This window comes from Elgaria multicarinata, chromosome 5 (genome assembly GCF_023053635.1).
Source record: "Elgaria multicarinata webbii isolate HBS135686 ecotype San Diego chromosome 5, rElgMul1.1.pri, whole genome shotgun sequence".
NCBI classification, from domain to species: Eukaryota; Metazoa; Chordata; class Lepidosauria; order Squamata; family Anguidae; genus Elgaria; species Elgaria multicarinata.
This window is the reverse complement of record NC_086175.1, coordinates 101,509,595-101,521,186: the sequence shown is the minus strand read 5'-3', so window position 1 is coordinate 101,521,186 and position 11,592 is coordinate 101,509,595. Positions and strand designations below refer to the sequence as shown.

The window sequence follows — 11,592 nt, the reverse complement described above, 5'->3', positions numbered from 1 at the left end:
TTTCATATGGTCACCTTAATTTATATCCCACCTTTTCCCCCTCTAAGGAACCCAAGGGCAGCATACATAATTCTCCTCCTACCATTTTAGCCTCACAACAACCCTATGAAGTAGATTGGGCTGAGAGTCTGACTGGCCCAAAGTCACCCAGCGAGCTTCATGGCCGAGCGGGGACGAGAACCGGAATCTCCCACCCCGACACTTCAGCCATTATACCACACAGGCTGTTGTGAAATTAACCAAAGGGTGCTTAGACTACGGCCTTATGAGAAACGTCAAGAGCAAGCTGCCTTCGCCTTCTCTCCTAAGGCGAGGGAGCCACGCCCCCGTCCCTTCCCCTATAGAGAACCCGCCCGATGGCTCAGGAGGCGGGAATGAAATGCAAAGGCTGAAGTGCTTCTCCTTCCTCCCTCCCTCCCCACTCCGTGGTGGCTTAGTTGCGTCCTCCATTCGCCCCCCCCTCTCTCGCTGCGATTTGGTTTAGTCCAGTCCAGACCCCGCCTGCCAGGAAAGATGGCGGCGCCCAGAGGAGAGGAGGCAGTGTGGAACCGGTGGGATGTGCCCTGGCCCTCGTGCAGTCCTACGGTAGCCGTACCGGCTCAGCATCCCTCAGGTGAGGAAAGTGCGGCCGCTGGGGCGAACGCATCTCCCCTCGACGTTAGGTTCGCGCGTCTTGCTTAGCCCCCGGCTGCCTGCTTGCCAGGCGCACGTGCTGGACGTGGGTGCCGCCTTCCCCTGTCTTTGGAATTTGGTTTAATAGTCTTACGTGGATGGCAGGACTTTAGGGCACGACCCAGCCAAAGTTGAGCGCTTCTCTCCGACGTGCAGTCCTATGCACGTCAACTCAGAAATAAGTCTCGTTGTCCTGGCGCTTACTCTCACGTAAAAGCCTATGCAGGATTGTAGCGGTGATCCCATTGCTTTTAATAAGTGAGAGTTAAAAACATTAAAAACACGGGTAGGATCCAGATTGAGGCCCGTTGGGAAAAGTGGGATTTAAGGTAGTCATGACTAACTTAACTGCCCTTTATCCAAGTCTGGATCTAACACAACGAGACGTAGAAGTGCTTAACTTTGTCTTGAACTGTAATAATGTTAATGAGAAAGAAAAAGGAATAATAAATTAGTTTCATTGGATTCATAGCATCGGAGCCCTCATATGTGTTCTTTGTATGGGGCTGATAATCAAGATGCACTTGTAGTCAATACTAGAAATTTCTATTGACTTTAGCATCTAGATAATAACCTAAATTTGTGGCTCTGATCTGGCTTCCTTAGCAGAGAATTCCACTGGATTCAATAGGATCTACTTTTGAATAAATGCACATAGGATTGGGCTGCAAGCTTTTATGAGCACTGTGCACTTCATCAGATGCATTATCTGTGTCCATAAAAGTTTATGCCAGAATGAATGTATTAGACTTTAAGGTGCCACAAGATTTTTTTATTATTTTTGCTGTAGCAGACTAACACGGATACCCCTCTGGAGATTATTTTTACAATTAAGTAACTTGTAGAAGTGCTTTTGAATACCTTTTGGAAACAGTGTGGCTGGGAGAAGTAATTGCATTACCCACCAACCCCCATTGAAGAAGCCCATTGAGGTTCCTCATACATCTGGGTGCTTTGAGGTTTTGTAACTGGAGGGCAAACTGTTGAAACCACTCATTCCTATCATGGTGTCTATGATTTGTGGATACCAGATGTTGCTGGGGAGGTTTGAGACTGAGGGATGCTGGTCATCTGTGAAGCAACCTGCAGTGCTGCGCAACAAAACTGTGAAATGGGCTTTCTGTTCTGAGAACTGGTTCAAGAATATATTTTTTGAAACTGCGGTGTTTATTTCTTGGTGAAGACTACAAAGGTTGGGGATGAGGATGAGAAAATACTACTGGTTTTCAAATGTCTTCAGCTTGTGGGAGTTAAATTAGTAAGCTTTGGGGAGACTTGAAAGAATGTTGCCCTCCCGATGATTTGTATTTTAACTCTCATCAGCCCTAACAAGTATGGTCAGTGGTCTGGAGCAATGAGAGTTGTGGTACTAAACAACTCGAGGGCACTGCATTGGGGAAGGTTAATTTTAAGCCATCGCCTGGTAGCCATAATTGAGACGGAACTGCATATTGGTAAATCCATACAGGTGAGTAAATCCATACAGGAAGTCATGAACTGGTTTTATTCCTCCTCTGTGCCCAGTACAGAAACCAAGTGAGCTGCTAGAGCAGGGAAGTCTTTGCCCAGCATAGAAATGGAGGTCATTAGAGGAGAGACAGATCTCTCTTCCACCAGCAGGTTAGAAAATATTTTTGGAAGTCTAGCAACTTTTGTTGGTTTATTTACAGAGCTGATAAGGGTTTTGAGGTGCACTTCCTCTGATACTGATTTGTTGAGTCAAATGTTGTGCAGTTTCATACTACTTTCTTCATTTATCTTTTCCAGTGAGATGCCTTTCAGCTGTTAGGAAGGGGTGTCATGCTGTTGGCCATGTTCTAAGAAATGACGCTATGGTTGCAGAACAGAGACTCCTGCATTCAGTCATTTATAGTTTCCACTACCAGATGAGCCGTCATAGACCATATCAGTCTCTCAAACAGGTTGGAAGAAGCATGTTTCCTGGAAATAATCTTTTTGTTTGGAACTAGTTGAAAGCTTGGTGGGATGATGATTATTGATATAAATCTACAATAGACACTTAACATTGGTCAGTATCCAGTGTTTTTGCTTAATGAATGTAAGAACTTTGTGAATTCTCTTTCCATCCATGGAACACAAACATTGGATACTGTCCACTGACTCATCTCCAGAAGTGTGTTTTTGTTAAATTGATGTTTGTGTTTGCAAAAAGAGAACTTGCCAGTAACAAGAAACTACATTTTCCTGTTTTTTATTGTGTCTTTTAAGCTGTGTATATTTGCTTACAATGTTGTAGTTCAAAGGGTGTATAAATATGTCTTATGCAAGCTTGCACTTCAGTTCGGGATATAGGTAGAATGCACTTACTGCCACAGCTCTGTAGACATTAACGTACAATTAGTTTTTGTGAACTGCCCAGGGAGCTTCGGCTATTTGGTGGTATAAAAATGCAATAAATAAATAAATTAAATTAAAAAATACAATTAGGGTGCAATCCTATAGGATGCACCCTGGCTAATTGTAAGCCTCCTGCTCTGCATTTAAGTTGGGCGAGGGAAGAGGCTGGGGTGGCCATAGGATTTGTCATATGGCTGCCACCCTGGTTCCCCCTCCCTGCTTCTGGGAACACCCCCTTTTTCTCTGTGACTGCACTTCATTTTTCTATGCAGAGAGGTAGCTGGTACGGTTCTCTCTGCGCCATCCATGAGAGGGTGGGGGTGGATAGCAGTTTCCTGGCTTCCAGCTGTGAGCTCTCTACAAGCTCAGAGTCAGGAAACTGAGCAATCCTACGTCCCACCAGACACTGTCTGGGGACAGAAAATTGCTCCTTTAGTTTGTCACCCAAGATCTAAGCACATTTACTTGCAAGTTGGTATGGTTTTGATTTGCTAGAAATTGTGCTCAGGTGTGCTTAGAATTATAGCCCAAGTTCCCAGTAACTTCACGCGTAAATAGAAGTAATAATTAGTGGGTAAGTAATAATTAATAAGAAGTAACTTCACGCATAAATAGAAGTAATAATTAGTGGGTAAGTAATAATTAATAAGAAGTAATAATTAGTGGGTAAGTAATAATTAATCTTATAGTGGGTTTTTGTGTTTGAAGAACATCACATATGTTGTTGCATAGGCAGGGTTGTTTTTAGGGCCCAGGGACGTCCCGGAGAGCTGTAGCCATAACTGCTCCTTTGTAAATGGTGGGAGGCTTTTGTTTGCACCTTGGTGGGCTTCACAAAAAACTGTCTTAAAGTGAATAGGACATCTATTGAATAGGAAACTTTTTAAAGGGAATACAAATGTGTCACGTGTGTGTATGTGTGTGTGGGATCGCCTTCTTCCATACAGTCCACCCTGCACACTCCGGTCCTCTGGGGAGAACTTACTTCATTCAGCCAAAACTAGGCTGACAACTGTTACCCAGAGGACCTTTTCTTCTGTCGCCCCCAGACCGTGGAATGGTCTGCCAGAGGAAATTCATCAACTTAACTCTCTCTCTGAGTTTAAGACAGCTATAAAGACTAGCCTCCTCTGACAGGCCTACCCAGATGAATTTTAAATCAAGAATTTTAAGGTGTCTTGATTGTTATTTTGATATTGTATTGGTTTTATATGCTCTTTTAAGTATTTGATTGATATTGTATTGTTGTACTAATGTTGTTCCCTGGCTCAGTCCAAAGGGAGAGGTGGGTAAGAAATAATAATGATGATGATGATGTGTGTGTGTGTGAGAGAGAGAGAGAATGTACACACACACACACACACACACACACACACACACACACACACACACGCGCGCCAATTGAGTTCTACAGGACAGCCTGTGTCAGGGACCTAGTTGAGAGGGGCAAAGCCTGCAGCTTCCTCCGTAAATGAATGCCATTTCCTTCCTTGGGGTGTGAGGGTTGTGGGAGTTGCTGTGTTTCCTGGCTTTCATTCTTGGGAATCCCAATATGGGATGGAGCGGGGAGCAGGCTTGGGTGTAATATACAGGGTTCCTCTCTTTACTCCCACCCATCACAGTGTTAGGTGTTTTACGAGTATTTTAGAAAGGTGAAATATCCAGAAGCTTCTGTTGTTGGTTTTAGTTACACCAATTGCTTTGCTATAGAAAGGAAAGCTGTCAATCAAAAAATATTGTACACATATAGTGGATTGCCAGTTATTAAAAATGAAGTGTGCCTGGGTTAGAAGTTTGTTTATGAATCAGTCAATTCCTTTCCCCGCCCCCTTCCACTTTCAGGTAGAACAGTGCTTGAAGCGTTTAAATCTAATGAATTTGGAGAAGCCAATTCAAGACCTTGTTCACTTGGGCCCCATGTAAGTAACATAAGCGAGCGTATCTCATGATGTTCATGCAATTCTATAAGCTTTCATCTTCATCTTTTCTGAGTTTGGGGTGTAGTACTTTAGCTAATTTTAATCCTACTGGAATCCGTGGGACTTAAACCAGCTAAAATTCAAGCACAGTCTTGACCAATAATGGATCTGTGCTAGTGGAAGGCAGTGGAAGCCTTCAAACTATGCTGACCTCTTCAATAGAGAATGAAAAGATCTGCATAATTCAAAATCTTGCATTAAAGGAAATCAGCCAATGGAAGGTACTACTTGAATACCCAAGGCCGTTTATAGTATAATGTAGTGTCGTGCTTAGAGTTTTGGACTGCCACTGGAAATCAGGAGACCTGGGTTCTAGTCCTCACTTGGCCACGAAGATGACTTGGTGGCTGTCATTGACTCACAGCCTAACCTACCTCACAGGGTTGTTGTGATGATGACATGAGGAGATGAAGGATCTTGTGTGCCACCTTAGGGTCCATAGAGGAAAGGTGGGATATATATATATTTTCAAATACTGAAACAAACATCACCATAAAGCACTGCCCCCCCCCCCCCCCGCATCATAATATTGTTCTTTCAAGCCAATTGAAAGTCTCTTTAAGAGCTGATGGCATGAGCTTCCAGACCTGGGCTTCTCCTTTTCTGGCTTCCCTCAAGCTACACAGGTCTTAAGTAACCCCAGGGAAGTTGCAAGATTTAAAACATTTTTGAGAGCAAGGCAAACCCAAAAGCAGAATCCTCGACAGAAGCATTAGTTTTTATTGCAGGAACAGTTAATGGCAACACATTCTGCTTGCGACTCAGTTGTCATGGGGTTCTCTTAGGCCCAGGACATACCAGCATTAAATATGGCAGGATGTTAACACATATGCACACATTATTTTTCTTGTCTTTTTATGCATTTTATTTTATTTATTTTAAATAGGAAACAGAACTCTGAAAATCCTGAAGCATCCTTGGTTCCCAGCCAACCTGTGATAGAAGTGGTGCTGGTGAAGATATTGGGTGGATGCAAACTCATGCTGCATTTACTTGAATGCTGTTGTACAGCATTTCTGTATCCTTCCAAAACCAGGATTTGGAATTTAATTTGGTGCCTCTTGCAGTTCTTAATACAGAGATGCAGGGTCACGTGGGATATTCTGCAGGCTTATTGGGGAAGATAGCTTTGGTGACAAGCCTTGTGTATTTATCAAGGAATCGTCAAGGTGTATGTCAGTTTTCTGGTGTTAACTTTTGTGATCCGTTGTGGCTCCATAATTCTCAGTAAAAAAAAAAAGTCTGATGGGGCTTGCCTTAAGGCTCTCTACTCACTGAACTCCACTGTGCATTCATACAACTGGCCAGTCTTCCCCAACCTGTGTGTTCATACAACCCCCCAGCCTGGTGGCCTCCAGATGTTTTGGGTGACAAGTCTCAGGATTCCTGACCATTGGCCATGTTGGCTGGGACTGATGGAAGTTGAAGTCCAAAACATCTGGAGGGCACCAGGTTGGGTAAGGCTGCAATAGGTGTTTAATGTCAGTTTCTAACTTCTTCGGTCAATAGTTGTCCAACCTTAATTGACTTGCTCCTCAGTTTCTCTGTTAAGCATCTGTGTTTGCAAGAATACATACTGCTGAACACTCTGGTTTCGGGGTTGCTGAGCCGATTATGGTATGTATACCTGTTAATGTTTTCATGCATTTGTACTTGTTATATTAATGCCAAGGATTATTATGGGAGAAGACTGGGTAGTTCATATTGGGCTTGTTCAGAAGACATCTTAAACCCTGCTGGTTAAGGCTTTTGGTTAAGCAGCAGGGTCTAAGGTGTCTTGTGCGATGCGTTTTGCTAAACCCTGCTCACTCGCTAACCACCATCAGACTGTCTGCAGCAGGGTTAGCAGCTCTAACCGTGGCTTAAAGTGTTGTGTTTGACAGCACAGCTTGTGGTTAGTGCAAACTCCAGACACCCTCAGTTTCACTAACCACAGAGCCTGAAGTGTTGTCTAAACAGGCCCAATGTGTGAGACCAGGTTAGTAATGGAGGGAATAAGTTCTGGAAGGTTTTAGTGGAGGAGCAATCAGCTATGGGAAATGTATTTTTTTATACAGTGTTCCATCTCTTCTTTTTTATTGTCTTAGGATTCTTTATAGAGGTGTATTGAAAAGCCTTGGTTCTTTATATAAAAGCCTGTTTGAATTGCTTCAGGAGGTTTCAAAGATTCAACCAAGGCCTTATATTAAAGGATTTGCCTTTCCTTCTGAAATAAATGAATTTCTGGGAGCCCCTTATTTGGAGATTAAGAAGAAAATGCCCAAAGCACTGGTGATGAAAAAGGCCAGAAGTGGATGGATGAATAGATTGTTCTCAGGAAGCAAAGCTGGATCTTTCAGTGCAACAGTTCCTACAAGAGTCAGGAAGAAGATGAGAGGTGCCCAGAAGACTGTTGATATTGGGAAGCCAGTTCTGGCCAACAGAACTAACCTGGGTAAGTGGCGATGGCTTCTTGGAGGAAATGAGGGTGGGAAGTTGGAAACCAAGCATTGTCTCTTCGGGAATCAGCTATCCACACCCCCTTATTACATCAGTTTATGCAACTTCTTGTGCAGTATAACTTGCACTGGGCTGAGTTGGGAGGGCTGTAGAAGTATGGGAAGTGCACATTGTGGCGTTACACCCCACAAGTCAGTTCCCTAATGTATATATAGGATTTGTAAGTCTATTGTGTTTAGAATGTTGAGCTGAGTGGGTGGAGATTGAATATCTTAGAAGGGAGGAGGATATATAAGGGAATGACTGAGGTGATAGTGTAGGGTGTTTTTAAAGTACTTTGGTTCGAGGGAGAATTAGAGGATCAGGGTAAAGAGGGTTGTCTTTTGAGTGTACTGTGTGGAGATAGTTGGTGTATATTAAACAATCCTTATAATAAAGAATGTTCAAGAGTGAAGGTGTGAGAGAAAGGAAAGCGTGTATGAGAAGAGAGAAAGAGTTGGATGAGAGGTTTTTAACAAGGTTCTGAAAAATTTTATTATGAAAAAGTTTGTGAACATTGAAATAAAATTTTATTCAGTTTGTTTTACTACCACAAAAATCCCACGTCTCCTTGGCATTTATCATCTGCAGTTATATACATATAACACCCGTTCTGACATTAATTCACCATCAGCACATATAATTCACAACACATTATTTTATTCCTGAAATTATTCCTGTTTAACTCCTTTCTCCACATAGTTTGTAGAAAGGTAGCGTTTGTCCCTCACGTCAGGCTCATAACATGGTGGTGCTTAGCTCGAGCAGGGAGTGTCCGCGGACAGGCCTGTTGTAAAGAGCCTGTGTCGTGGCACACATAGATCCCTTCTCCTTAATAACTTGTTCTACTGCCTGCCGCACTTAGACTAGTGGGGAGGGAGAGGTGGAATGCATCATGCTGCATGTTTTCTGCCAGGGACATTGCAGATTCTTTAGAAATAACTCCTAGCCGTATTGTGCCAGAATACTACACAACTACTGGCAAAACCATATTTCCCAAACACTTAGCACAATAAAAATAGTTTAATATAAAAGATGCTTTGATCACAGATACTTTCGTTCCAAATAACTGTGTGTAGCCAAGCTCACTTTTCCTGTTTATAAAATGTCTTGTTTGTCCTTTCTTCTAGATCTTAGAAAGGAGTTGGCGTTTGATGTCAAGACCTTGTGTAGATACCCTAACCTTGCACCCCATGAGGTTTGTTAGATTTTGTGTTTGTGTATCTTGAAGATATTGGCTTGGATCCAGAGCTTGCCTTTTGCAAATGGAAGGGCTCCTTACACCCGTGGCTAAGGCTTTTAATCCAGCAGAGCACTTCCACTGATAGAATGGGGGAGGAAGCGATCTTTACCGATCCCCTTCAGTCCCATCTGGTCACTGAAAATCCTCTAGAACAGTGTGGAAGGTGGTGCTGTGGGGAAGGGTGGAAGTATCAAAAATGTCTTCCCTCCCCTTCTCGTCCAGCATGGAACTATTCTCAGGTAGGGCTCCTGCTGCAAGTGCAAACTTTGGATTCAACCCATAAAGTTTCTGTGGACTGTTTTTTAATCTTCTGATCAGAAAAATACTGCCAATCCATTAATTTGCTGGAGAAGACATACCTTTCAATACAGGTGCTCAAATTGTTAGGTATGCTTATTTTGTAAAAGTAAACTTACATTCTTCACTTGTGGGCAGGGACTGTACTGTGCCTTTAGTATACTCTTAAGTTACTTTATTCATAATGGATTGGATCCAGTTTTAGTCATCCTTAAGATAGACCCATTGAAATATCTGGGACTTAACGTTAGTCATGCTTTACTAGTCCCATTAATTTAAGTGGGTCTACTCTAAGTATAACTGTCTGGATCTAACTTATTCTGTTTGTGCTCTGCCATTCTTCACATATATGAATAAACAACTTCCTCCAGCCCTCTTACAGATGGGAGGAACTAAGAGTGATGCTTTGCATACTTAATGGAAGCTTCGGAACTTGAGTGGATCTGATAAGCTTCTTAGGGAGGATTGTAGCTCACTTTCTGTGTGCAGAAAGTTAAAGGTTTGGTTTGGTCCCTGCCGTTTAAGACCACCTTTACTAAAAAGACTTGTGTGTGAGGTCTTGAAGAGCCACCGCCAGTTAAAATAGACAATATTGTCCTAGATCAACCGTCTGACTTGGTATAAGGCAGCACATTACTCAGGTGTGCAGATGGTGGGTTTTTTTTTTTAAAAAAAAAAACTTTGAACAGCAGATAGCTGACAACAAACTCTTCCTAGAAATATTTTTGCCATGTATTGCAGAGGGCCACTATTCAAGAAACATAATTCTAAAGTGTGTGAGTGTGCAACACAACCAAATTGTGCTAGATCCTGGTCAGAGTGTTTAGGCAAAGAAAACATTTTTTCAAGCCAGTAGTTAGAACTAGTACTAGAAACGTATTTATTTTCTCTGTTTCTAGTGTCCTTCAAGCCAAGGATGCTATGTGTTAATATTGAGAACTTGAGCCTCATTGATGCTGAATATAAATTTTACCTTGATAGTCTTTTCCAGTACTAATTTCCTTGCTTTCTCTTTAATTTCAGAATACTAAATTCAGGGTAAATCCTCCTGAATCAAAAAGGACACTTACACCTGTTTCTTCTAAATCACTGAGGTTCCAGCATCTTAAATCTTTTGTGCCCAAGTTTCAAGAAGCAGGCTCCTTTGGAGAACTATCTGACACACTCAGAACAATAATTCTCTGGTGCAAAAGCAATAAACTTGGATCAGAGGCCTTTTTCTTGGGAATGAAGCTTTTGAAAAGTAAGCGTCTGCAGCATGTGGAAGCTCAGGGTTGCAGGTTTGTATATTACGTCAGTCTTGGGTCTCTTCAGTTCTTGGCTTTCTGGCATCCTACCTTCTTGGTGCCATATCCCTTCACTTGCCCATCTCCTTAAACCCAGCCCAGTTTCCTGGACCCCTTTCCAAGCTTCTTATCTCCTTCCTGAAGTAATACACAACCACTCATGCCCCTTGATCTTTCTTGAGGTTTTTGCTTAGTTAAAATTATCATCTTTCATTAGAAGTGGTAATTGTTGACATCCTGGAATCATGCAAATAGATGTGAGAAGGATTGGATTGTCTGGTGATTTAATAAAGTCACTGAGGCATGGATATGCCCGCCAGTCTTTGGTTTCCCCTTTTATTTTGAGGAGGCCCTTAACTTTGCAAGATGGGGGTTTCTCTGAGATAGTGATTGCAAAGAAATCCCTTTCTCTGTACTCCGGGAGGCAGTTCTGTGCCTCCTTCCAGCAAGAAAAAAAAATGAAAGGGAGATGTCAGGTTGGTGAACACCCCTTGATGTGAGGGTGGGGCAATATCCCCTTGACATCATCTGGCCCACAGTGGGTGGAAATTTGGCCCCACACCCCTAAACAGTTCTGTACCGATGGGTAAGAGTGTTGGTTTGGCACTAGGGCGACTTGGGTGCAAGTCTCCACTCCGGTATGAAAATCACTGGGTGTCTTTGGGTCAGTCATGAACACTTGGCCTAACCTACCTCACAGGATTATTGCGAGGCTTAAAATGGAGAGGAGGATTGTGTATGCTGCCTTGAATTCCTTGGAAGAAAAGGTGGGCTATAATTGTAACAAATGACAAATAAACTGTCTTCTTTTCTATATAGTTTGCAGAGGAAACTTGGCTGTGTTAAAGCTACTCTCCGTAAATACCTCACGCTTTCAAGTTGCAAACGGAGACCAAGTCAAATACTTCGAGCACACTCCCGTCTACGAAGAAGGCTCAAATTTTCAAGAAAGCCAAGATGTGTTTCAAAGAGAACACCGTCTGGTACCATACCTGCACAGAGCAACACTCCTGTTTTTGTTGAGGACAGTCTCTCCTATTCCCTCAGTTGGTGGTCTAACGGCTCATCTTACGTATCACCTACTGACAACAATAGTTCTAATGAAACTTTTGAAGAACAAGCCCATGGTGATGCTTCTGACCTTGCAGTGTTGGAAAGAAACCCTTCCCACAGACACAAGGAAGCTGCAGATAATAACGATGATATTGATGACATTTTTAAAGTAATGGGTCTCTAATCCTTCATTCCATTAAACTACATTTGAACTGTGTTCACCAAG

At 42.6% G+C, this 11,592-nt stretch overlaps 1 protein-coding gene across 2 annotated transcripts; it reads left to right on the top strand.

Moving 5' to 3' along the window:
* The first annotated feature begins 510 nt into the window (after positions 1–510).
* On the top strand, positions 511–11,583 carry NEPRO (nucleolus and neural progenitor protein). Of its 2 annotated transcripts, XM_063126923.1 has the most exons (9): positions 511–613; positions 2,440–2,594; positions 4,873–4,949; positions 5,896–6,027; positions 6,549–6,626; positions 7,097–7,443; positions 8,618–8,685; positions 10,051–10,307; positions 11,133–11,583. In XM_063126923.1, the coding sequence occupies exons 1-9, from the start codon at positions 514–516 to the stop codon at positions 11,548–11,550; spliced, it is 1,632 nt and encodes a 543-aa protein (XP_062982993.1). In that variant the 5' UTR covers positions 511–513; the 3' UTR covers positions 11,551–11,583. The 2 variants fall into 2 exon arrangements, with proteins under 2 accessions (XP_062982993.1, XP_062982992.1); XM_063126922.1 differs by lacking the exon at positions 2,440–2,594 and having other exon boundaries at positions 581–613.
* The last annotated feature ends 9 nt before the right edge of the window (positions 11,584–11,592 follow it).